Source organism: Euprymna scolopes, chromosome 39 (genome assembly GCF_053919585.1).
Source record: "Euprymna scolopes isolate OS-2025 chromosome 39, ASM5391958v1, whole genome shotgun sequence".
NCBI classification, from domain to species: Eukaryota; Metazoa; Mollusca; class Cephalopoda; order Sepiida; family Sepiolidae; genus Euprymna; species Euprymna scolopes.
In genome coordinates, this window is record NC_136520.1 from 4,768,192 (window position 1) to 4,796,045 (window position 27,854).

Consider the following 27,854-nt stretch of genomic DNA (forward strand, 5'->3'; position numbering starts at 1 on the left):
TTTTTATAACTATAAATAATTTTCTACTCAATGAATGTTATTAATTTTTATGGAAAATTCGGGGAAATTGCATTTTCCCTAGATGTAAACACTTTGAAGATTGCGAATACAGTGGACATGCTTATTTCTCTATTACCACGTTAATAGCTGACATATTGTTTTTTTTACTATAGCGATTTAGATTTTTTTTTTTTTTTTTTTTACTAAAAAAACACAATAGCAGTTTTTCTACTCGATAAATTTTCATAAAGTTTGGATATATTACTATTTTCAACATGACAATTAAGTACGTAATATTGTTTTTGCTTAAAACGACATTTTATAAAAAAAAAATCAATCTGTTGACTTCATCTTAACAAGCACCGTTTTTTAATTAGTTATCATACAGTTCTTACTGCCAAGATGTTGCCTTAGTTTAAAGTGAAAGGCAGTAAAATTTTTTGTGTTCTTTAGGTCATCAGAAATTGTGATGATGTCGCAGGAAACGGATAGCGATAGTTTACAGTATGAGATTATGCTCCCCACCTGCAAACTTTCACGAAAAACACTTGTCTAGCTAAAATAACCATCAACGTTCTAGCCGTGCCTAATTCTAAACGCAAATTCCATAAAGCCTTTTTCCTTGAACTGCCTGTGGAACTCTGTTCCTCTTGCCTGTTTCCCTCCCAACTTCAACCTGGATGTCTTTAAGTCCAACACAAACAAATTCCCGTTGAACCGCCCCCCTCCCTAAGTAATGACACTTTATCAATTCTCCAATACTATTGCTACACTATCCCATTGATTACTGTACACACAATAACCCTTATCCCCGAGTGGCCCTTGGGCCTTGATAAGTGGTGAACTCCATGTAAAAAAACAAAAAAAAACTGGTTCGTTGGCCTGGTTTCCAGCTGACTACAATATGGTCGTTTTCAAGTCCAATGTAATCAAGTTCTTGTTGATCTCACCTGTCTATTTAAATGTTTGTATGTCTGCCTAAAACTTTTGACAGAAACAAAGGATTTTCACGAGATCGGTATCGTTTTGAAGCTCAACCCTTCAGACAACAAATATCGAAAAATTGGCCAAAATCATTCATTCCATCACCTTCAACTGGGCACTTTTCTACAGGGAGGCGTCGCTTTTTTTTTTCCTGATATTTTCGAAAGTCATCCCCTCTTTTCGATTGTCTAGCCTTAATTTAAACCTATGTCACTTCCGGTTTGGCAGCGGTCCTGACAGCAAAGACATCACGTTTTTTTCGTTGTACAGGTTTGAGTCTGCCTGCTTCCAACAACTTTTTTTTTTTTTTGCTCAACACACATCTCCAAACACCCGGGTAATGCCGGACACACAGGTTAGTCTATTATATAAACAAGAGATCTGTGTGTTTGTGTGTGTGTGTTTATGTCTCCTAAAAACTTTTGTCATGCGCATCATACATACACTAACTTGGCATCATCAGAAAGAGCTGTCTCTCTGACAAATAATATCCAAAATTAGAAAAAAAAAGAAAAGAAAAAGAAAGTCAATTATTTTGTGTAGAAATATAATTTTCTTTGAAAAAGGGGGGAGAGAGTCAGATAAAAAAACCCTTTTTGATGCGATTTGTAAATTCATTTTAAATAACTAAATTTGCGGTGCCATAGCATCTGCGTAATTGTGGCCAAATGTGGTAAAACTGTTCAGTTACTAACTTCAGTTATGCGAGTTCTTAGCCAGCACTCATCATTTTTTTTCCTTTTCTTTTTTTTTTTTTTTTGGCCTTACAAAATTTTGGTTTAAGTTTCCCTTCTGGCTGATTTTTTTTTTGCCTTTTCTTTTGCCTTACAAAATTTTGGTTTAAGTTTCCCTTCTGGCTGATTTTTTTTTTTTTTTCTTTTCTTTTGCCTTACAAAATTTTGGTTTAAGTTTCTCTTCTGTCTGATTTTTTTTTTTTTTGCCTTTTCTTTTCTTTTGCCTTACAAAATTTTGGTTTAAGTTTCCCTTCTGTCTGATTTTTTTTTTTGCTTACAAAACTTCTGGCTGTTGCAATCACAAAAAACAATAAATATTTACAAAATTTTTTTAAATGTTTTATTTTTATATACAGTTGAAAAAGTTTTTTTTTCTAAATAGAATATTCTTAAAAAAAAAAAAAAACAAAACCCTAAAATATTGTGATTAAAAAAAAAAATGCCAACCGCGAAGGAACGTCAATATTCAACCTGTGAATTCTTTATGCTGGAAAATTTTCAGATGATTGTCGGCCCCGCCAGATAACAAAAGATCTGGGACAGACCAATCCACAGCGAGAATCTTGTCGTCGTGTCCAGTCAAGTTGTAGAGGGGAGCTTTCGGACTAAAATAAAAAAAAAAATTTGAATTTGAGATGATACATAATTATTTCCACAATCAAAAAACACTGCAGTTCACAAAAACCATAAAAGCCACGGACTGAAAGTCCTAAACACGAGTTACGCCCTGGCTCATCAGTTGAACATATCTGAATTCAAATTTGCATACAAGGCGGCCACTCATGCCAATTGAGCCACAACACCACATGCAGTAGAACTCCAGGATACAACATTAAAACTTAGTAACAAAATAAAATACAGTATATAATACACATGTATATAATCAAATGAATAAACGTGGGAGGTCAGGGAGAATACCATAATCAAGGGCCGGAAAACTATCATAAGCTGAAAATAATTTATCCTAGGGCCATCGTATCCCGGGGTTCTACTGTACAAAGAAAATCTATGAACTAATATCGATCAAACAAACTGTGGAGAGATCCACCTGTGGAAAATACTTACGAGCTGCCTTCAATAAGTTTCCAGACTTTTTTCGTGTGGGCACTTTTATTGATAGTACACACATGAAACTCTAGTCCTCTTCGAAGTAACGGAAGTCCTCTTGTGTGAGCATGTTAATGACCCTCATCGCAGCTTCTTTCATCTCCTCAATAATGCCAACCTCTAATGTCTCCTTGAGCTTAGGGAATAACCAAAAGTCACAGGGAGCAAGGTCTGGACTATAGGGAGGGTGAGGAACTGTCTTGATGCCCATCTTGGTCTGTGACAAAGATGGAGTTGTGGACTGGCGCATTGTTCTGACCCGATTTGAAGACTGCTGACCTCTTCTGACGGAATCTCTTCCTAAACTCCCTTGAATCCTCAACATAGTATTCCTTGTCGACTGTCTGTTCAACGGGAACCCAATGCACGTAGATCATGCCCGTGCCATCAAAAAAGGGATCATTTGACATTCTTGGGTCTGAGAGAGCCAGCATACTTCCACTGGAAACTGTTTCTTGGATTCTAGCTCATAGTAGTAGATCCAACTTTCATCTTCAGGTCAAGATCAAAGTGTAGTATCTGTTCTTCAGATCTACACTTCAATTTCTTGTTCTCTGTCAGTGGAGGAGAAACCCTTCACGACTGAGACAATTTTTTTTTTTGTTCCTTTTCTCCACATTAAAAAACGACCCTGGTGTCTAACTCTGTCCCGTGGGGAGGCATTGTAAATAGGAACTTTCATCACAGGTCACCAGAGCATCTAGAACTGCAGGGTCTGAATTGATCAGCTCAACCATCTCTTTCATGACAACGTCTTTCTTTCGGATCTTCTCTATACCAAAACATGTAATTGTCTCGATGATAGAAGTTGAATTTTTTTCAGCAATTCCCTATTAGAAGGCTTTATATTTTGGTCAGTTTGTTTGGAGACTCGAGATTGAATACTAATGATTCGATCACTTTCGGGCTTGGTTTGTGTTGAAGTGAATCTACTTTCCTCTTCTCCTTTTATTATTATGTTCAGCTTCTTATATCAAGTGGCTTCATGCCTCGTCTGGCACAAATTCTACATCTTCCTTCGCTTATCTCCTTTCTATATCATGTATTTTAATATTTCCTTCATAATGTATTCCAAGCTAGACGCCACACCTCCCTATAATTGTAGCCTAGCTCTTTTTTTCTTCTGATAAGAAGTGTTGGGCTTCGAAATGCCTAGGTATAAAGAGCAAAGATGTTATTCCTTTTTGAACTGACAAATAAATTCATATATACCAATATATAGTTTGTGCTCCCTTTTTAAAATTAAATATGTTTTTAACTCTTTTTCAACATGTTTTATTAACTACTTGTTCTTTATATATATATATATATATATATATATATATATATATATATATATTATAGATATGTTACGTGTTTATAAAAAGAGTTGTAGATAGATGATCCGCTGGATGCGTAATGATTGGAACTATCTTGTGTTATCTCTCGAGTGTCATGGCTGACTGCTCCATCTCTCCAAGGGGGATAACTCTTTTGCCAGTTCAAGGGCAATAACTCTTTCTTTTTTCTCGTTAGGTGGACCCTAACACTATAATTTTTGGATCAAGTAAAGATTAGATACCCCATAGCAGACGACAAAAAATAGGCAAACAATTCAAGGGGCACCGGTTGTTCGATCATGACATTGCCGCTAGTTGTTTCCAAACTTGTAAACAGGTCAAATAGCAGACATATTCGAATGTTCGCGAGCAAGATTTTGTAAAAATACATTTACAAAAATTTTAACGATTTAAAAGAAAAAAAATATTTTTTTACAAAACATTTTCATTAATATTAAATATTTGGCTCGCGAACATTCGAATATACTATTATCGATTTTAAACAACCAGTAAAACTAAAATCGATAGATCACCCCCCCCCCACCCACCCCAAGTGTGTTTTTATGCTTAAGAAAATATCTGTACATTTCACATGTGTTTCTACAGAAATCAGGGAAAAAGTAAGACTTCTATAGTTAAATATTTGGAGATTTATAAAAAATCAAAATCGGTAATTGTATCGGAATCTGAAGACAAACACTGCAATTTTTTTTTTTTTTTCTCAAGGGAAATAACTGGTTTTGTTTCCTAACCAAGAGAAGGCAAAGGGAGGAAACTCTTACCTCCTAACGTCCCAGAGCTTCACAATCATGTCGTACGAACCAGAGATGAACGTGTTACTGTTGCTGGGCGACCAAGCTACACCGGATACCCAACCACGATGAGATGTGAATGAACACTTTACAATAGCTCCTTCTGAATTAAAAAAAATAATAATAAAAAATAAAAATAAAAACACAAATAAAAACCTAAAATAAACAAAATAAAAAAGCAAATTCAGTTTTATGGTTAATACTTTCAAATATTTTTGACAAAAATAGTTGGGTTTTATATTAAAAAACAAAAAGAAAAATCTGTATGAGGTACGTACCCATGACAAAATGAAAAGACCACCTTCCAAAAATCACATAAATTGATTGTTTTATTTTTATCAAGAAAATCATTTTTGAACAATTAATGTGAATTCGAAAAAATAAATGTTTGAATTGTTGAGTTATCTCAACTTTGCCCTTTTTTTTTTTTTTTTTTTTTCTTTCTTTCTTCCAATTTTTAGGTTTTTATCGAAATTGCAGGCAAGACACTAACTCTACTATTCCTATTTACAATGCCTCCCCACGGGACAGAGTTAGACAACAGGGTCGTTTTTTAATGTGGAGAAAAGGAACAAAAATAAAAAATTGTCTCAGTCGTGAAGGAGTTCTCCTCCACTGACAGAGAACAAGAAATTGCAGTACTACACTTTGATCTTGACCTGAAGGCCAAGGACAATACTCATAAAATTTGATTTTCTTGTTTAAAAATGAAACGACTTGAATCGATTTACATGATTCTCAGTGTATGATATTTTCTTTCCGTCATAGATAAGTATACCATATAGGTTTTTTTTTAATTTTGTTTTTAATATAGGGGGAACTTTCTAACTTTAATTTTTTTTTTTACAAAGGAGTCACCACTTATCAAGGCTCAGAGGCCACTTGAGGATAAGGGTTAATAATCATACAGTGGTCAATGGGACAATGTCGTAGTATCTGTTAGTGGAAATTTGGTAAATTGGATTACTTAAAGGGAACGGCTCATCAAGAACTTGTTTACGTTGGACTTGAAGATGACCATATTGTAGTCAGCCAGAAAGCAGGCAAATGGAAGAGATTTCACAGCTAAGAAAGAAACTTTGTTTATGGGATCTATGTCTAGGTTTAGGCACAGATAAAGAGTGGGGGAAATTACTAATAGTGGTTTCAGTTAGACGAGAACTCTGGACAAGAACCAAATAGTTTCTTAAAGGCAAACTTTTTTAGAGGATAGTGGGGATATTCTGCCAGACTCAATGTGTCATAGAATGGCCGAGCAGAAACAGTAAATTATCAGAAATGCAATTCTGAATTTTTGAGATGAGATGTGAATGCTTGTGTTATGTTGATTAATCGGACTATTATTCGCATCTTTGGTGTTATTAGCACAACGTTTCGGTCGCTGCAACCTACGACTTTCTTCAGGTGTTGAAAACATGCTTCTTTTTCTCTCCTAAGGAAAAGAGGGGCAGATCTGCATTACAAGAGTTCGAACCGTGGGTTTGAGGATGGGTCCGTAGAAGGTTCAATCTTTAAAGGTCACTAAGGATATTTGTTAAAGGTTTTCCTATGACTCAATTTTTCGGGACATTTATACTAATTGTTTATATTAGTAAAAAAAAAAGTTTTATGAAACAGAGGATCGATACCCATGTGTATTTTTTTTTTTTTTTTTTTTTTTTAAAACAAAATGCATAGAACTGGGGAGCAACTCGAAAGAAAAAAAGAGCCAACCCTCCCTCTTTTCCTTGCTAGAAAAAGAGAAAGCATGTTTTCAACACCCGAAGAACGTCGCAGGTTACAGCCCCGAAACGCTGTGCTAATAACACGAAATATGAGAATAATAGTCCAATTAATCAACATAACGCAAGCAGTAAATTGTCTGTTTATCTATCTATATAGTGATGAGTGGACAATGGAGATTGAAATCACCATATTGTGACAGGTTGTCAAACTCTGTGACTGGTCAAGTTTACACCGGAAAGTATCTGACCGGGTAACTGGAAGTGATGTGTCGCATGTTATGTTCCGGTTTGCACAAGCATAGTTGAGTTGGATACTTAACACTAATAACATCCCATATTTTAGAAATTAATTATTTTTTTTTTTTTTACAGAGGGGTCACCACTTATAAAGGCCCGGACTCCACTCGAGGGTAAGGGTTACCGAGTGTACAGTAGCCAATGGGATAACATAATCATTAGTAGTGGAAATTTGGTAAATTGGATTACTTCCGTTTGTCTACTTTCGAACTGACTACAATATGGTTGTCTTCAAGTCCAACGTATCCAATTTACCAAATTCCCACTAACAATTACGACGATATTATCTCATTGATTATTGTACACTTATACTCGAGTGGCCTCCTGGCCTTGATAAGTAGTGACTCCTTTGTAAAAAAACTAACTCGTAATTCCTACATTTATTGACTTGAAATCAGAAACCAGTCTTTTGTATATGAGTAATTAATAAGAGGAAATTGACTCCCCCTTTTCTCTCATCCAGTTCCGCATGACCACCTATCCAATTTCCAACAGCCTTTGTATGCCTATGCAAATCTTTTAAACCATTGTCTTGGATTTTTTTTTTTTTTTTTTTACATTAATCACTTCCTAACACTCTCTAAGGACTGTCACTAGCATCACATTAGTATTTGATGACCATAATACATTTGGAAATTCCACGTTCGCATTAAAACGGATGGAAACTTTTTATTTCTAAAAAAAAAAAAAAAAAAAAAAAAAAAAAAAAAGAAAAGATTTTCATACCAGATGTTCGGTGATCCCACAATCGGACATGCCTGTCAGCTGACCCAGTGACGATTAATTGGTTGAGAGGGGAAAATGATAAATCCAGAAACACTTTTGAACCTTGCTGCAAATTGAAAATGGAATGGAAACATCAGAATCAGTCGTGGAAAAAAAAAAAAAAAAAAATTACTCCAATGTGATGTCAAAAGCAACATCACATTAGAACATGGCACAATGTCAATAAAATTCGAGCAATGGAGAAATTTAAAATTAAACTTAATAAAATTAAATTCAACAAATAACTGCTACCAAAGGCAAGAAAAGTTACTTTTTCTAACTATCAGCTTAATTAAAAAAAATTTTCTTTTGATCCATGCCTTCTGAGTCTTGTAGTCAAAATGGTGCCAGATTTTACTCAAAATCAAACATCGATATCGTAGAAACGAAAATGATAAAAATATACGAATTCGTTCATACCAATTTTCAAGAACTTTTCAAGGTTATCTCCAGACAAAATTCAAGTTCAGAAAACAAAATTTGATACATAAAGAATCTATATATATAAAGTAGTAGTGTTCATGTGTGTGTGTCCGTCTGTAGAACTCTCCTACAGCTCACAACGCTGAACCAATCATGACCAAACTTGGAAGATGATGGTCTCTGACCTAGAGATCGTGCACACCATTTTAAAGGTCAAGATCAAAGGTTAAGGTTAGGACTTTTTTTTTTTTTTAACAAAGGAGTCACCACTTATCAAGGCCTGGATGCCACTCGAGGATAAGAGTTAATGGGTATACATTAGTCAATAGGATTATAGCATAGTAATCATAAGTAGTGGAAATTTTGTAAGTTGGATTACTTAGGGGGACGGTGCATCGAGAACTTGTTTACATTGGACTTGAAGATAATCAAATTGTAGTCAGCTGGAAAGCAGGCAATCGAAAGAGAGTTCCACAGGCGTACAGTTCAATGAAAGAAGCTTTGTTCATGGAATCTACGTTTAGGTTTAGGCACAGATAAAGAGTGTGGGAAATTATTGATAGTGGTTTTGGCTAGACGAGTGTTTTTCGTGAAAGTTTGGCGAGGGGGGACCATAGATTGGAGCTCAGATGAGCACTTGCCATGAGAATAACGATAAAGCAAAGACTCGCAGCGTCTCTTCTGTGTGTAAGTGGTTGCAGGGAATAGAAAAGGGCATCCCCCACTAAGCTACGAAGTCTATTTTGAACTCTGTCAAGGCAGGATAAGCTGCTTCTAGTACATTTGGGTACTTGCTTTGCAGGTATACGAGTATACAACAAAGTCCCGTGCAAAGCGCGAGTATCTTTGCTCATAATATGATAAAAAAATAAATTAAAAAAAACGTTTTAATTAATATTAAAAAAACATTTTAATATTAAAAAAACATTTTAATATTAAAAAAACATTTTAATATTAAAAAAATATTTTAATAGAATTTATTTTGATTTGAATTTCATTCCAGCTACATCCAAAAAATATACTGTGCATATATTGGCCTTTTGGTCAAGATCAAAGTGTAGTATCTGTTCTTCAGATGCTGCACTTCTATTTCTTGTTCTCTTTCGGTGGAGGGGAAATCCTTCACGACTGAGACAATTTTTATTTTTGTACCTGTTCTCCACGTTAAAAAACGACCCCGGTGTCCAACTCTGTCCCGTGGGGAGGCATAGTAAATAGGTACATCCATAAAATATACGGATAACATCAGGTAGTTTCCTAATAAGCAAACAATAATTATTGTATCGACAATACTGGAAATTAACAACAAAAAATAAAAAAATTACTTCGATGTGACGTTAAAAAAACAGGACGGAGCGGGCACGAGCTGCTCGGCACGCATTATCCAACCTTGATAGATTTCAAAACTGGCTTTGAAACCTCGTAGGTGATGGTCATTTCTCTTCCCTGCAACTTCTTTCTCACAGAAGAAACGTTGCGAACCTGTCCCTGTTCTATCGTTATTTTCATGGCAAGCGCTCTTCCTTGCCAAACTTTCACAAAAAAACACTCGACTAGCTACAACCATTATCAACTTTTTTGTTAAATCTACAAAATTGAGGCTTCACATTGAGTAAAATCCAGTGCAATCTAAAATACATTGGGTTTACATGACTCAGAAGACATAAAAAAAAAAACATGTTTGATGAAAATGGTGACATTTTAAATTCATTAAATTTTTTCTAATTTTGCGATTGATTGTTTCATTGTTTTCAGATGCAATAATGGCGTTCACTCAACCAGAAAAGGCGTTTTGTGTGCTTGAATTTGCAAAAACTAAATCATGGACACTTGTTCGATGTGTATTTTGCAAAAAAGATCTCACACCCTGGAATGTTTTTTTTTTTTTTGTGGGGATTTGTGAAAGAACTGATCTGTGCGAGTCCCATTCCATGAGACGTGGATGAGCTGAAGACTCGAATAACACAATGTTGGGACACGTTTGACTAGAATTGGGCTATCAGTTTGATGTGTCATGTGACCAATCATGCTCACATCGAACGTCTGTGAAAAACTTGAGATTACATGAATTCTGAATACACCAGATGCGTTTTTATATCCTTAATAGTTCTCGAGATATTTTACGTTAAGATGTGCCCAAGACTTCTGGAACACCTTGTATTTTTATCTTTAAATTCTATCATTCTGCCTCTTTCAATCCATCTTTCACTTCCATCCTTTTTCGTTTTAATCAATTGAAAATAATGCAAGGCATTCATCTCTGTTTTATATAATAACATTAAAAATGGCTGAAAAACTGATCGTCCACCCTTTTCTCATCCCAACTGCCTCTTTCTCTTACTCCCATCCCATTTCTGGACACACACACACACAGCTCTTCTTTTTATAATAAACTAGCATGGCTACCCAGCGTTACACGGGTGGAGAGAGGTGGTATATTAACACACAACTCTCCTTTTTATAATAGAGTCTTTGAGGAATGAGTTGGCGCTTTCTTTCCAGATTAAAATGACTGACTAATTCCCACCCCTACCCCCTCGTTCCCAGGATAAAACCTGGTTCAGTTGACACCTAAGAAAATAAATCATTTTTTTTTTTTTTAATTTTTAAATTTTGGATAATATTTATTCTGGGTAACACCAATAAAGAAAATACCAACTTTGTGGGTGTTTATTTTGTATTTTTAAAATTTTAGTTACACCCACACTGACAACTGTCCTTTATATAATAGAAGTCTATTGATTTAAAAAAATAAAGAAACGTTTCAAAGATGCAATAAACGAACAAAGTTGTTAGATAAGTTTTAGAGACAGAAGCGTGTGAAAAGGGGGGGGGGTTATGCTTACAATAGAGGATTTCACTTGGGCTTGTTCCATGTCCCATAACTTAATAGTATGATCCCAGGAAGCTGAACAGAGGGTGGAATCATCCAGCCAACTCACTGATGATACACCTTCTGTGTGTCCAGACAAAGTTAACAGTGGAACCTGAAAATAAATAAATGAATAAAAAATAAAAGTAAATAAAAAATAAAATAAAATGTTTAAAAATAAAATAAAATGTTTAAAAATAAAATAAAATAAATGAACAAAAAATAAAAGTAAATAAAAAAAAATAAAATGTTAAAAAATAAAATGTATAAAAATAAAATGTATAAAAATAAAATAAAAAATTAAAAAAAAAAATCATTGAAAGTCAATAAAATAAGTACAAATAAAAAATGTTTAAAAATAAAATCAATAAATAAATAAAAAAGAATAAAAATAAAAATGTCTAAAATAAAATAAAATAAAAATAAAATAAAAAATGTTTAAAAATAAAATAAAATAAATAAAAAATAAAAATAAATCATTAAAAGTAAAAAAAAAAAAAAAATTTAATCAATAAAGAAAAAATTTAATAAGAAATAAAATAAAACAAGTCCAACATACAACAATGAAAAATTTACTTTCACCATGACTAATGTTTGTGCAAAATTTAAAAAAAAAACTCAAGGTGTGGTTATTGAGAAAAGCGTTAACAAATCAACAGGAGTGAATTACTTGGTCCAATTCCTCCTTTTTCCCGGGGGGGGGGGGGGGGGGCCCTAAAAATAAAAGTAAAGGAGTGAATTTGAACCCTAACTCGCTTTTCCATAATTGAAATACAGTTTGAAATGGCCGACTTGTTTACAAATACGAAACGAGTTTGCTTTCATAATAAACATTAAAAAATTTAAACTAATACGAGAGGGCATTCAAAAAGGAATATTTCCTTTTATTTTTTTATTATTCTGCCCGAATGGATTAGAGGGGGTTGCACATTTCATTGTTATGATGACTGAACTTATGGATTCATGGCTTGAAAGTTTCATCTCTCTGTTGCAGATACTGACGGTGTGAGACTCTAAGAAACCAATCCGTATATCAGAAGTAGAGGTGTGTCTTTGAATTCATCCACAGAAAAAAATTAACCTGATCAACATTCACTGGTGCCTGCTGAACGTCTACGAAGCCGATGCAGTTGATGTCAGCACAGTTAGGAGATGGATGCGTCAATTTCAGAGCTGCACTTAAGACGCCCATGCACAGCTATCACTCCAGAAAACATACTGCACTTTGACCAACTCATCCATATGGATTGGCAGATAAATGGTGAATGAAACTGAAAACTGCTCGGTCCTTCAGTGTCACGTTCTTTCTCACTTCGAGTCGGAACCTTTTCTAGGGACTTTTCTCTCCTCTCACCGTTTTCTCTGCTCGAGCAAAAGCACAGTCGCATATCCGTCCGAGTTTGGTCTTTTATTCCACTCAACTCTCGGGAAATCTCGCGGTTAGTCTCACCATCTTTCCCATAAAACCAACCACGTCTACCGCTTCTTCTTCCTCTCCCAGCCCGTGTGTATTGACAGCAAACAGAACAGACTTTTGGAGGTGAGTGCATTAGAAAAATTTCTACTACAGAAACGCGTGTAGAGTCGAATGTGAGTGTCTGTGCACTGGAAACAACGTTGGCATTGGATGCAACAAGGTGTGTGGCAGGTGGGTTACACGAATGATCACGCAGGGTCAACAAAAGCATCGACAGGATGTTTATCAGGACTTGTTGAATCAGTACAAAGATGAAGATGACAGATTCTCGAATTGCATCCTAACTTGTGATTACAATATGCAATTTAGCTACTGATGCAGAATACGGATTGTGTTATCATCAGCATATTCCGCGCAGATTACGTAAATTGATGAAATGAGTTGAAACGCTCAACCAATGAAATCGCAGTAACTGATAATCGGCAATTAGTATCATTTGTTAATTATTTTGTTTATAGTACATTATTAAATTGTTAGATGAAAGTACAGAATAGCCCCCCCCTCCCCAAACCCAGTTCATGCTAAGAATAGCAATCAAAGATGAGATGTTACTAGTGATGGGACAATTCCAATATTTTCTCAAATTCCAATACAATTACTGATTCTGTTCTAAATTTCTAGTTCCAATAAATTTATTTAACTTCAAAATTTAGCTGAATTTGTTAGCTCACCACGTCGCAGTGAAAAAACATTTTTCATTATAACTTTTTTTTTTTGCAGGTGTACAAATATTTTTTTCCCTTTTGGAAATTATCTTTAGTCTTTAATCTTTCAAATACAATCAAAAAGTAGTCGAAAACAGGATGCAAATTATTTTTTTTTATCACAATTTGGTTCAGAGCTTGATCAAAAGATTCTATGAGAAGTGCTCCAAAAGTAATGCTTCCGATATTTTTTGTTGATTGATTGTTACATAGTGGTGTTATTATTAGAATGATGTTCTTCTGTTGTTCATGTTATAAGAAGAGTAAGAGTCTTAGTGAGAGATTAGAGTCTTAATCATGTTGTTGGTAGAGATGCTAGTTATTATATATATTCATTGTGAGTGTTCATATTGTTGAGATGTTCATATTGTAAGAGATGTAAGATTTATACGTCTTAAAGATGTTCATATGGTAAGATATGGGACGGAGACATTAACAAGTATATATAAAGAGAGAGAGTGCATATTAATACAATTTGAGAGGTGATTCAATATCTAGATAGATAGACCGAGAGATTGGCATTTATGCTTTTGACAGTTCTGTATGAAACGGGAGTTTTTATATAACATAAATAGTTTGACACATATACTTTCTAACACATATTTTTTTTGATGATTTTATCAAATGGTTCTTATACAGAAATGGACAATACCTTTTCTCGTAATGATGAACACAGAAGACGGCAGTTATGAAAAACATGATCATTTATTTCTTCCATATGACCGGTCAATGGCTTTGCATCCAGGAATTCAAAGTTTCTTCTTTACATCTTCTTCTACTAAAACCCTCTCGCTTCCAGACGGTGCCAAGGTTCGGTCTGAACCTCTCTGCGTCCCTGGTCGGGCTTTTGTCTGACTCTACGACTCTCTCTCTAACTTCGAACTCTTTCCTATATTGAGAAATCACATGCATGTCTGGTCAATGTGACTATAATTCACGTGTCATCAACATGCGCGATTTGAACGTTTTTGAAACATTCTCATGACCAGGAAATTTCCCTTTGTTGTTTTACAAAGGAATTTAACCTACTTATTTAATTCATATAACCTATATTTTATTATTCATTCTACTTAACAATGTGCATAGTTTCCAGCCAAATTTGTATTTATTAAATATTTTATCAGAATCAACAATTTACTGAACATTCCATTTAGAATTGTTCTTTAAAACTTATCTCCAGGGTTCGATTCCCGTTTTCTCTCATTTTATTTTCATTTACTAATTCTCTTTATTTTTACTTACAAGAAAAAGGGGACAAGCCTTTTTCCTTTTTCATGTAACATGATTAGAGGGAATTATGCACTGGAAACGATGATAATCTATTTGAATCAATTGTTGTGAAAAAAAAAATCACTAGCAACATAATGTTCTGAATTTTTTGAGATAATTTTGTATTTATCGGACTATTGTTCTCATCTTGAGTTTTATTTGTGCAACGTTTCGGTTGGTTTGTCCTTCGGCCGCCTTCAGGCATATCGTTTGTTGTTTGGAAAAGAAGAGAGAAAAGTTGCTGGCTCCATATATATTTTTTTGTATTATATTTTATAGTTTTGAATTTGTCAAGAAATTGTTGACAAAGGGGAGGCAACTCTAATAAAGATCAACATGGGGATTATCTCCCTTCCATTGCTGAAATTTTAAAGATGTACAATGTTTGTTTTTCCACAATTAGAAGGCTCCCAAATACTAATAAAATTCCTAGGCTTGGTCTGCTTAGTAAATGCAGACGAAATAAAGAAATTGTAGCAGTTACGATAACAGATTAATGTGATTAATTCCCTCTTGGTTGACTGATTCGGCCATACACTGACCAATCAGCTACCAGGGTGCATTAATCCTACGTGTCCCTTACCGGACTATTTACCTCTGTCTGGAACAATCAGACAGCTAACAAAGGAGCTCCGACCACCAAAGAACACGGGCCTCTCTCCTCTCGCTCTCTGTCCACTCAATCCCCCCAGGCTGTGACTACCTCACTGAAGACTTCCACTGGACAGCCTGAAAACACTTCCAGACGGTAGAACACCCGCAAACTTTCGGTTCCTTTTCCTTCGAACGCAGTTTTTCTTCTTTTGCGAAATAAATGTTTTTGTTGTTTTGTTATAAAAATGAATTGTTGTTGAATTATTCCGTGCATTTTGAATTTATTAATCTTTTATTAGGGGTTTCGTGCACTCATGCATAAAACTACCTATAAAATATATATTTATTCAGCAAAATTCAGTGTAATGAAAATAAGAAAAGACCAAAACATATTTGGTTAGCATTACAAAAGAAAAAAAAAAAAAAAAAAAAAAGAAAAAAAAAAAAGAAACTACAGCAAATGATAACCATTAAACTAAATAGGGTTTGTAGGTGATATGATTTTGAGCATCGGCTATTTATTTTGCACGTAGCAATTATGATGGGGGCCTGTTTTCAGGAGACATTTCTCCCAGGCATTATTTCTTCTTTTTGGAGTAGTGTAGAATCCATTCTATTATCATAAGCCCATCCTCCTAGGCATTACCCCCTATTGCACAAATAACACTCAAAATGAGAATAGTCCAATCATTGCACGTAATAACATGTTGCAAAAAGATAAAAGAATAGTTTTTAAAAAATCGCAAAAAAAAAAAAAAAAGTTTGATTTTCTTGATTTACGATTTATTACATTACTAGCGGGGAGTACCCGGCATTGCCCGGGTGTTTGGAGGCAAATCAAAACTTCTGTGGGGGGGGGGGGGTTATATATATATAAAAAAAAGTTTTGGTAGGTGAGTATGAGGATCGAACCCGAACCCTTGAGGCGAAGTTGGAAATTAAAGTGAAAACAAAAACAAAAAACAAAAAAAAACATGCGACGTTAACCATTGGGCCACCGCGAGATACTAACGGAAAAACGTTTGAATTTATTTAATTACTTAGAATTTGCAGGTGCACGTTTTAATGTTATGGGGGGGGGGGGATCCAGCTCCCCTTGTCCAATTTGAATAGCAATTGTCTGATATAAGGAAAATATTTCCACATTGATCAAAGCTGATTGCTTTCGGACATTTTCGGCGATGGTGACCGGAAAAATACCGCCAGAATTAGTGTCGCTTTTATTATAGGACAAAGCCTAATCCACATGCGACGAGCGAAGACTGTTGAATATTTATCTTCCCGAAGTGGAGCAAATTAAATAGACAGGCGAGATCCGTTGTTAACTTGGAGATATTATGATTTATATGTGAAGTTGTGAACCGACCGAGCGCTTCTCTGAAAAAAGCCTTTCTTGGACATACACAAAAAGCGAACATATATACACACATTTTCGCTTTTATATATATATAGATTAGATGTTACTCACGCGTGATGGAATTTTGGGTGCATCTGTTTTTTTCTTTTTCAAAGGCCGTTCTTCATTTTCTGGGATGACACAAGTGGAATCAGAATCTGAGGAGAAAAAAAACAAAAAAAACATGAATAAAAATTTATCAGAATTTGAAGTCAATCAAAATTCTAGACATTTTTTTTTTTAAACCATAACAATAAAACAAAAACAAAAACAAAAACATGAATAAAAATTTATCAGAATTTGAAGTCAATCAAAATTCTAGACATTTTTTTTTTTAAACCATAACAATAAAACAAAAACAAAAAAAAGGTGAAGAAAAATTAAAATACAGGGTGTTCCAAAAGTCTTGGGCACATTTTGACATTGAATATCTCTAGAACAAAAAAACACATCTGGTATATTTTGGTATAGTCTTACAAAAAACTTAATGCATTTAGCTTTAAAATGGCACCACTTTCATCTTACTACCATTCACAATTAAGCAGATATGCGGACTTGGAATGTGCCCAAGACTTTTGGAACACCCTGTACAACAAATGTAACCAAAGGAAAGATAAGCTACTCTTCTAACTACCTGGATAAGGTTTTGCGTTTTAACTTATTTTAAAGCATTTTATTAAATTGAAAACACTAGTGTCAAGTTCATTGAGTTAAAAATAGTGATGGGTTAAGTAGTATACTTTTTTTTTTAAACTTTCAAAAGGTATCTCAAATCATGAGGCTGCAGCTAATAAGGTTTCTTACCTGTTGACCACAATTTAAGCAGGCTGTCCCAGGAACCACTGCAAAACTGTTTCAAGGGAGTAAATAAATACAAAAAACAATAATTAAAAAACTAGATAAATGAATAAAAACTAGATAAATGAATAAAAACTAGATAAATGAATAAAAACTACATAAATAAAAAAAACTACATAAATAAAAAAACTACATAAATAAAAAAATTACATAAATGAAAAACTTAATAAATGAATAAAAAAACTTAATAAATGAATAAAAAAACTTAATAAATGAATAAAACCTGCATGAATGAATAAAAAGGACTAGATAAAGGTATTAAAAACACAAAATAAATAAAAATTTAGATAAATGAATAAAAAAAACTACATAAATGAATAAAAAATTAGAGAAAACAAATCATAAATAAAAAATACTGAATAAAAAAGAAATTCATAAAGACAAAAGTTTTGCATAAAAAACAAGGGAAGCAACTCTTGCAAAACTAAGATTGAATTATCTCCCTTAGTTTCCAATCCATACTCCTATAATCTTTTTTTTTTTTGTATTGATATTCATATCAAAAACACTTTTTCCTATTTTATTGTATTTAATTGCTTCCCCACTAAGCAAATTAGGCATGAGGCCGTTTTTTACTGTGGAGAGGAGGGAGGGATAGAGGGGACCAGCTCCCCCGAGAGGAAGGAAGGGGGAGCTGGTAGTGAATGCCTCTTGGTTATATAGAAATCAGAAACTTGATTGCAGCATCTGCTGGAATAGATACTACACTTTGATCTTGGCCCGGACCTTTTTTCTATATATTTAAACAGAAAATACAACTTTGTTATATATGAGTCATGGAATTGCATTAATCTGCAAAAGATCTAGTTTTCTTATGGGATGATCATCTATTACATGTAATTATATTCATGCAGATATTCTACATGATTTATACTGGCGTAATATTTGCGTAAAAAGGTTTAGTAAACGCAAAACTCTTTTCATATATATTTATGTATATATATATATATTTTTGCTTAAAAATTTTGCCTACCAAACTCCTACAGTTTTTGATATACAGGCATGAAATTTCATATATAAGGTATTTGAACCCATGCAAAACTTTATATTTGGGTTTTAGCCAGGGAAAATCGGTGCAAAACTGAAAATTAAAAAACTGGAATTTGCCAGGTGGAGCAAGAATATCTTTATGTCTCAGGCATTAATGTCAAAGGAAAAGTAAATTTTAAACATTTTCGTTTTTATTCTCAGTGTTGGCGCACATTTTTTTTAAAAAACTTTTTAAATCATTACTATATATTGGGTCCAATATAATACAAGGTATCCCAAAAGAAGCTAATGGGTAAAAAAAACATAACTTTCTTAATTTTTTATATTTTTCTTTTATTTTTTCAGATCATCTAGAGTAACCCTTCCAAGGTCATCATGAGTCGTTACACTACAGAGGAGTGGATATTTATCGTAGAGTTGTATTTTGGGTTGAATGAGTCAATATCAGAAACTCAAAGAGAATTTCGACGAAACTTCAACACAAGAAATTCCCCTACTCCCAATGCAATAAAAGCTATGGTGGCTCGATTTTATGAGCAAGGGTCTGTATGTGACCTCCCTAAATATGGTAAACCCCCATACAGCAAGAAGTGATGAGACTCGTCAGAGATTAGCAGAGAGTGTGGCCGAGGATCCATCCACATCAGTAAGAAGGAGATCAAGTCAAATTGGGGTCTCTCAATCATCTCTTCATAAAATGCTTCATGAAGAGAGCAAATTTCCATAGAAAATTAAATTGGTGCAAGAGCTTCAGCAAAAACGATCCAGAAAAAAGGCTGGAATACGCCAAGCAATCTCAAGATTTAGCCAATGGGGATCCAAACTTTCTCAAAAACCTCATTATGTCCGATGAGGCTCATTTTCATCTGAATGGGTTCATAAATAAGCAAAATTGCAGGATTTGGGGATCAGAAAATCCCCACGCAACAGCATAACGGCAATTACACCCTCAAAAATGTACAGTATGGTGTGGAGTAATCGCGGTTGAAGTAATCGGACCTGACTTTTTTGAAAATGAAGAAGGAGAGAATGTAACAGTGACAGGGGCTCGGAACCGCCAGATGCTTGAAGACTTTGTTCGACCTTGGGTACAAAACAAACAACTAATGTGGTCCCAGCAGGAACGTGCAACGGTGCAAACGGCACGAGAAACATTAAATCTGTTCGAGGACATATTCGGCAACCGAATAATTTCTCGTGGCTGTGAGATAAATTGTCCACCCCGCTCGCTAGATCTCACATGTGCAGATTTCTTCCTTTTCGGGTTACCTCAAAGAGTGGGTATACAAACCAGCCACAATAAATGCCCTTAAAACATTATAGAGGATGAAATTAGGGCCATAAGTCCTGAAACATTAAGTGATGTTCTGGACAATCTCTTTCAGAGAGCACAAGAGTGTGAAAATGAAAATGGTGGACATTTGAGTAACATCATTTTTCATAACTAAAATTAGTCCTTATGAAAAACATACCCTAGATTAAGTTGTGTAAATAAAACTAGAATAAGTAGACTATGATATCTTACTACAGCTCAAAAAATCACGGAGAGGTTCATCTACCTATATATGAAAATCGGTAAGCATAACTTAAATATTGATGAAGTTAATTAAATTTAAAATCCGTCAGCTTCTTTTGGGACACCCTGTATAATAATAAATACGAAAAATTGCATTAATCAAAATATCATATTTAAGGGTATTTTACGACCAGATTATGCTAGTAGATAGAATAATGCAAACCTGTGTTTTAGTTGCATCAAAGATGGCTGCCGTTGATAAGATTTGTTTATCTATCTTCTACAAAACACAAGACCCGCTTAAATCAAAACCCCTTCCCCCTCCCATTGTTTAGTTGCAAAAATAATTTTGCCGAACTCACAAATCTTCAACGGAGCTTGTCCATACCCCTCCCCGTCATGTAAAAAAAAAAAAAAAAAAAAAAAATTCACGACGTGTATACCCATGAGAGAAAGAAAATATCGTGCACCAAAAATCATGTAAAATTTATCAAGTAGTTTCATTTTTAAGAAAATCATTTCAAGTTTTTCCAATACCCCTCCTTTTCACTTTCTCTATGTTAAGAATGGCTTTCTACAATCTCGAAGTTTGAATTATTTAGAATTATCTCCCTTATCCTGCAAAAATGGCATAGGGAGATGAACGATTGTCATTTAGCTATAAAGAATTTTGATTTTCTTTATAAAAATATACATCAAATCTGTTGCCAATATCACTGGAAAAATGATTGAATCACTCTACCGCTCTAGGAGGTATCTCACTGCTGACGCAATCCTCTAACTGTATAAGAGTCAGATACGCCCTAAAATGGAGTATTATTGCCACATCTAGGCAGGAGCTTCTCAGCATGTCATATCCAACCTTGAGTTCAAAACCGACTTCGAAACATAGGTAACGCCCTTTTTTCTACAATGCAACTTCTTTCCCACAGAAGAGACGTTGCAAGCCTGCCTCTGCTCTCTCGTTATTTTCATGGCAAGTGCTCGTCTGAGCTTCAATCTATGCCCACCCCCCCGTCAAACTTTCTCAAAAATGACTATTTACAACCACCATATATGACCCCCCCTCCCGCACCAATTAGACACCCACGACACCACCACCACCACCCACGTACCGACCCAAGTGTCTCTTGCCATGTAATGTAAATAGTATCTCTAACCCGAGAGGTAAGAAAAGTCGTGACACACAGGGTCTCCCCAAAAATTTAAGCAATGATGAGCCTGGCCACGGATACACGCACACGCATCACATGCAGATAAGCAGAAATAAAATTATAAAAAAAAGAACAAAAAGAAAACGTTTTCAATCCACTGACCCTTTTCCCCGTTTTGTCCACGCTGACGCAGTCAACACTGGCCGCATGACCTCGACACACGCAGATGCAATCAACCTCGTTCGTATCTCGATGCCATTGCCATAATAACAACGTCTGATCGTGCGAACCGCTGACAAACTGACCAACGGGGTTTTCTTCAGCTGAAAGAAAACAAAAGTAAAATGTAAAAAAGTTTTTCTCATGAAAAAATAGCGAGTTCAAAAGAGTTGGAACGTAGAAGAAATTTTGAAATTATCGAAACTGAACACTTTAAACTAACCCGAGTGGTGTTTTTTTTGGGAGGTTTTATTTTATAGCATATGAACCTCTTTCTTTTATTTTATGGCATATCAACCCCATAGATTATTTAATACCATATCCAATAATTTCGAAAAAAAAAAGTCTTTCATGCTTCAAGTTCTTTATATCTTCAAATATTTATTCATGGTGTTTGGTTTGGCTGACCTGAAGAGAAAATTGTTTTTGTGTTTTAACTTCGACATACATATCCCCAACAAACCTGTTTAGCAACAAAATCTAACCCCCTTCAGTTAAGATCACTAAATGCCAGAGAGCTTTCTACTCTAATAGTTTCTTCCTTTGAATAGCCAGACTTTCGAATTCCCTTCCTGCTCTCTGCTCTCCTGACTATACCGATATGCAGTAGTTTAAATGTAACGTAAACCAACATCTTAACCTTTCCTAGGCATGGTTCCAAATTTGTAGCCCCTTACGTCCAAGTGACGATATGTTTTGTTAAGGGTGAACATGAGTAAAGTAAAAAAAAAAAACTTTGCAGAACATGACTGAGTTCTTTCTCCCATTTCATCCTCCCCCATTTCATTCTGTGATGAAATGAGGGAGCCATTTCATCCTGTGATGACGTGTATACCCATGAGAGAAAGAAAATATCGTACACCAAAAATCCTGTAATGAAATGGGGGAAAGCCTGACGCAACATTAACTTGGTATACGAGTCAATATCCGTACATGACCTGGCTTGGTCATTTAATGACGGAACCAGTGACGACGTTGGTCAGTGCATGCCATTAACCACCATTATCATCTTCAAAATCCACTCTTCACATTATTTCTTGAACCATCATTTTTTTTTTTTTTTTGGTTTTAAATGTAAATTTTTCATTTTAAAATAAATTTATGCTAAACATCAAAACCTACAACGTGCCTTAAATAAATTTCCAGACTTTTTTGTACAGGGATTTTAAAATTGTTGTAGACTCTTGAAAATTCAGTATGTCATTGCTATAAATCATATGAGATGACTGACCAATTTTTATGATTTCTGGTACAAATGAACAGCTACAGCAGGAATTGGAATACAACCTACTAAAGCCTGATTGTCACAGCTGGTGAATTTCAAAAATGCAATCTTGGCGTGAGGACACTTTAGAACAATGATATGCAATAAAATTTTGTTTTAAACTTGGAAAAAAATGCCACAGAAACGTATGGAATGCTTCAGACTGCTTTTGGACCATCTTGCATGAATCGAGCATCAGTTTTTGAATGGCATAAGGGATTCCAGGAAGGCAGGGAGTCTGTGAGGGATGAGAGGTGTGAGAGAAGTAAGGAGGTCTGGACACCAGAGTTGATTGGCCAAATAAAGAATTTCATGGATAAGGGCCGTCGTGTATCTATAGAGACAATAAGTGCACAGTTTGATGTCAGTATGGGAACTGTACACACAATTATTCGTAAAGAACTAAAGATGCAACTCCGTCCTTGTCAGAGACTATTTGGCCAAGATGGGCATTATTAAGACAGTTCCTCACCCTCCCTATAGTCCAAACCTTGCTCCTTATGACTTTTGGTTATTCTCTAAGCTCAAGGAAAATCTTAGAGACTGTCGTTATGAGATAATTGGAGAAATGAAAGAGGCTGTTAGAACACTACAACAAGTGTATTGCAGCCGGAGGAAGTCAGAACACCAGAGTTGATTGGCCAAATAAAGAATTTCATGGATAAGATCTGCCGTGTGTCTATAAAGACAATAAGTGCACAGTTTGATGTCAGTGTGGGAACTGTACACACCAATTATTTATAAGGAACTGAAGATGCGGATGATTTATGCGAAGTTTGCCCCAAGGGTGCTCAGAGAAGATCAGAACGAAGAAGGTTGCCATGGGCAACAAGACAGTTCCTCACCCTCCCTGTAACTTTTGATTATTCCTTAAGCTCAAGGATACCTTAGAGGCTATCGTTATGAGTTGAGGAGATGAAAGAGGCTGCATCGAGTGTCATTAACATGCTCCCACAAGAGAACTTCCAGAAGTTGTTGGAACAGTACATTGCAGCCGGTGGAAATTACTTTGAAGGGGACTAGAGTCTAATGTGTGTACTATCAATAAAAGTGCCGATACAAAAAAATGTCTGGAAACTTTTTAAGGCATTTTGTATTTGAAACCGGTTAAGTTTGCTGGCATTTTTCCAGTTTGTTTATTTTGACAGAAAAAGAAATCTAGGGGCGAGAGGTCACTTACTGAGGTCAATCCACGAGACGCATTTGACCGGGGCAGAATGGCCAGGAATGATTGTCAAGCTTTCACCTTTTGTTGTCCATAGGTGGATCGTGTTGTCATAGCAACCAGAAAGTATACTGAAACACAAAAAAAAAAAAAAAAAGAGATGACAAACAAGAAAATCTGGCGTTGCCCGGATGTTGTATAGAAAATAATATTTCAAATCGAGCAATTATTTGATTTGGGTGAAAAATTTGGTTGGTGTTAGTTGTTTTTGTTTTATGGCATATCAATCCTTTTTGGGTTATTTAATGCCGAATCCAGTAATTTTGAAGAAAATGTTTTTAATAGAATATATTTTTTGTTTTTGAGTCAGTTTTTATTTAACCCATAGTTGGGACACTAACAGGTGCTACCACTCTGGGTCAAAGCGGACCCAGGAGCAATGGCAATTAAAGAGTGGCTCCACACTCCCCAAAAGCCCGCAAAGCTGGGGCCTCACCATCGGATATAGTTTAAGGTCATATGCAGGACCAAAACATTTGGAAGCTTTGGTTGTTTTTAACACGTGCAATGTCAGAATCCTTTCAATAAAAAAATCCGTAGTGGAATGGGGTCGTAAATGGATTTAATGCTACTAAGTTTAAGTTTCTTTCTTTTAATACCTGCAAAAACCCTTCTCAACCACCAATTGCTAAAACTACCCGAGAGCCCATAGTTCAAACTCATTGGCTTAATGTTCACAGGTAACATGAACTGGAACAAATACATTGAGAACATTGCCAAGGCTGCTCCAAAGAAGATACTGTGCTAGAAAATTACTCACACTATAGAGTATCCTGTATCTCTACAAAGTCACACATAGAGAGTATTGTTGCTGGTGCAACTGACCACTAGTCTCTAACTCTTAGATAGGCCAAAGATAAAAAAGAAAAAAAAAAATCTCAAATCTAATAGGTCCCACACTATCAACCAAGCTCCAACCACTGTCCCATCACCCAATCTTCATCCTTATGCTTGTTTTACAAGTACTTTAATGGAATGTGATCTGATGAACTCATCGCAAATGTGCATCCTTGACGTACATACTCCTGATTAATCCTGAGAAGCAGCAAAATCCCACCCTTTCGCTGTTGACGTTCCTAAATGCCGGAAAGCCTTCTACTCTAATAGTTTCTTCTCTTGGACTAATAAAAAAAAAAAAAGATCTCAAATCTATTAGGTTCCACACTATCAACCAACCCCCAACCTCTGTCCCATCACCGCAATCTTCATCCTTATGCAATGCTTGATTGAAAGTGGCATACCGTTCAAAATAGAATTCTTAAAAGGCTCGTATATATATCTTAAGATTAGCCACAGAGAGACAGTTTTGTTCTCTCGGCACCAAAGACATCAGAATCTTGAAATCATTGTTGAGATGACTATTTCCTGTTGACTAAGGAATGGCTCTCTATTCTTGAAGGTGCTGAAATAAAAATTCGCCGGAGGTTGTCTTCGACGGAGCCCAGAAAAAGCAGTATTTCTCTGAAAAAAAAAAAAAAAAAAAAAACTCTTTCTGGAATTGATTCGTAAAAAAGGCGCTAAACAAAGGGCGTTAATGGGTTCAGAGTAGTTAATCACCATTAGACAAGGGAAACAAGGAAGGCGATGATAACGAAGAGAAAGGGCACTAAATAAAGAGAGAGAGGGAGAGAGTGAGAGAGAGAGAGCGCGAGATAGATAGATAGAGAAGGAGAGGGTGAGAAAGAGCGATATATATATATATATATATGGAGAGAGAGGGAGAGAGTGAGAGAGAGAGAGCGCGAGATAGATAGATAGAGAAGGAGAGGGTGAGAAAGAGCGATATATATATATATATATATGGAGAGAGAGAGAGAGAGAGAGAGAGAGAGAGACGCGCGCGCACACACAAACACGTCCACTGGACAAAAACGGAACCCAGAAAGAAGGGGAGGGGTCGCATGAATGTCGCAGGCTGACCCAGACTGCTGACTTTCCATCTCCCTTTGCGATTTGTGAAGGCGGCATACAGTTCAAAATAAAATTCTTAAAAGGCTGGCTCGTATATATATCTTAAGATTAGCCACAGAGAGAAAGTTTTGTTCTCTCGGCACCAAAGACACCAGCATATTGAAATCATTGTTGAGATGACTATTTCCTGTTGACGATGGTATGTCTCTGCTGTTGGGCAGCATTAGCAAATATATCTCCCAGCTTTTGCCAAGGGCAGTAACTCGTTTTTATTTGTTGATCACACTTTGCTCTATACATAAGGAGCAAAAAAAAAAAAAGAAGGAAATGTACACACATCAAAGACACTGGCAGAAACCTTATAAAACGACCTGTAGTGGAATGTGACCTTAAATGAATGGTAACAAGACCTTTCTTTCCTTTAACACCTGCAAAAACCCGTCTCCACCACTAATTGCTAAGACTACCTGAGAGTTCATCGTTCAAACTCATTGGCTTAACGTTCACTGGTAACATGAATTTGAACAAATACATTGAGGACATTGCCAAGGCTGCTGCAAAGAGTAGTTAATCACCATTAGACAAGGAAAACAAGGAAGGCGATGATAACGAAGAGAAAGGGCACTAAATAAAGAGAGAGAGGGAGAGAAAGAGCGAGAGGGAGAGAGTGAGAGAGAGCGCGAGATAGATAGATAGAGAAGGAGAGGGTGAGAAAGAGCGATATATATATATATATATATATATATATATAGAGAGAGAGAGAGAGAGAGAGACGCGCGCGCACACACAAACACGTCCACTGGACAAAAACGGAACCCAGAAAGAAGGGGAGGGGTCGTATGAATGTCGCAGGCTGACCAAGACTGCTGACTTTCCACCTCCCTTTGCCATGTGTGAAGGTGGCATACCGTTAAAAAAATAAAATTCTTAAAAGGCTGGCTCGTATATATATCTTAAGATTAGCCACAGAGAGAAAGTTTTGTTCTCCCGGCACCAAAGACACCAGCATATTGAAATCATTGTCGAGATGACTATTTCCTGTTGACGATGGTATGTTTCTGCTGTTGGGCAGCATTAGCAAATATATCTCCCAGCTTTTGCCAAGGGCAGTAACTCGTTTTTATTTGTTGATCACACTTTGCTCTATAATAGACATAAAGAGCGAAAAAAAAATGTACACACATCAAAGGCAATGGCAGAAACCTTATAAAACGACCTTCAGTCTGTAGTGGAATTTGGCCATAAATCTATAACATTTAATGCTACTAAGACTAAGCTCCTTTCCTTTAAAAATTGCAAGAAACTCTCTCAACCACTGATTGTCATAAATAATACTCTACCCGACATCTTATCCTCCAAACTCTTCAGCTTAACATTCACAGCAACAAGAATATTGGAACAAATATATTGAGATCATTGCGAAGGCTACTGCGAAGAAGGTGGGCTCCCTCTACCATGCTAGAAAATTACTGACACCTGAGAGTATCTTATATCTACAATGCATCAAAAACTGTAAATGACCAAGTTCTCTCTGACTCTCTCTCCTCTGATCTTGAGCACGTGGTACAATGGGGAAAGAAGTGGCTGGTTACTTTTAATGCATCTAAAACCAAGTTTCTATCTTTACATCATCACTGCTCTGATCCCCATCTGGCATCAATTGAAATGAATGGCTCTCGTCTTCGGGAGGCTCCATGTTTTGACAAACTTCTGCACCTGACCGTTACTCCCGATCTGAAATGGTACACATACATCAAATCCGTGGCCAAAGTCGCTGGAAACCTCAAATCCGTGGCCAAGGTCACTGGAAAAATGGTAGGATCCTTCTACCGCTCCAGCATATATCTCACTACTGATGCAATTCTCTACCTATATAAAAGCCAGGTACGTCCAATGATGGAGTACTGCTGCCACATTTGGGCAGGAGCTGCTAGAAGCAGCCTATCCTGTCTTGTAGCATAGTGGGGGATGCCCTTTTCTCTTCCCCACAGAAGAGACATTGCGAGCCTGTCTCTGCTTTATCGTTATTTTCATGGCAGGTGCTCATCTGAGCTCCAAATCTATGGTCCCACGCCTCATCAATCTTTCACAAAAACACTCGTCTAGCCAAAACCACTATCAATAATTTCCCACACTCTTTATCTGTGCCTAAACCTAAACGTAGATTTCATGAACAAAGCATCTTTCTTGGAACTGCTCACCTGTGGAACTCTCTTCCGATTGCCTGCTTTCCAGCTGAC

General features: G+C 35.8%; 1 protein-coding gene across 1 annotated transcript in view; it reads right to left on the minus strand.

The window, feature by feature from the left end:
- Positions 1-2,041: 2,041 nt before the first annotated feature.
- The window catches only part of LOC145263624 (ribosome biogenesis protein WDR12 homolog), a 49,028-nt gene continuing 23,215 nt past the window's right edge, over positions 2,042-27,854 (minus strand). Inside the window, exons 5-12 of the mRNA XM_080120467.1 lie at positions 23,659-23,774; positions 21,158-21,318; positions 17,282-17,327; positions 16,550-16,635; positions 11,012-11,152; positions 7,704-7,809; positions 4,927-5,059; positions 2,042-2,323 (exon numbers count right to left, since the gene is read on the minus strand). Coding sequence (XP_079976593.1) covers positions 2,185-2,323; positions 4,927-5,059; positions 7,704-7,809; positions 11,012-11,152; positions 16,550-16,635; positions 17,282-17,327; positions 21,158-21,318; positions 23,659-23,774 — 928 coding nt within the window. The 3' untranslated portion in view covers positions 2,042-2,184. The remainder of the gene's footprint in view (positions 2,324-4,926; positions 5,060-7,703; positions 7,810-11,011; positions 11,153-16,549; positions 16,636-17,281; positions 17,328-21,157; positions 21,319-23,658; positions 23,775-27,854) is intronic.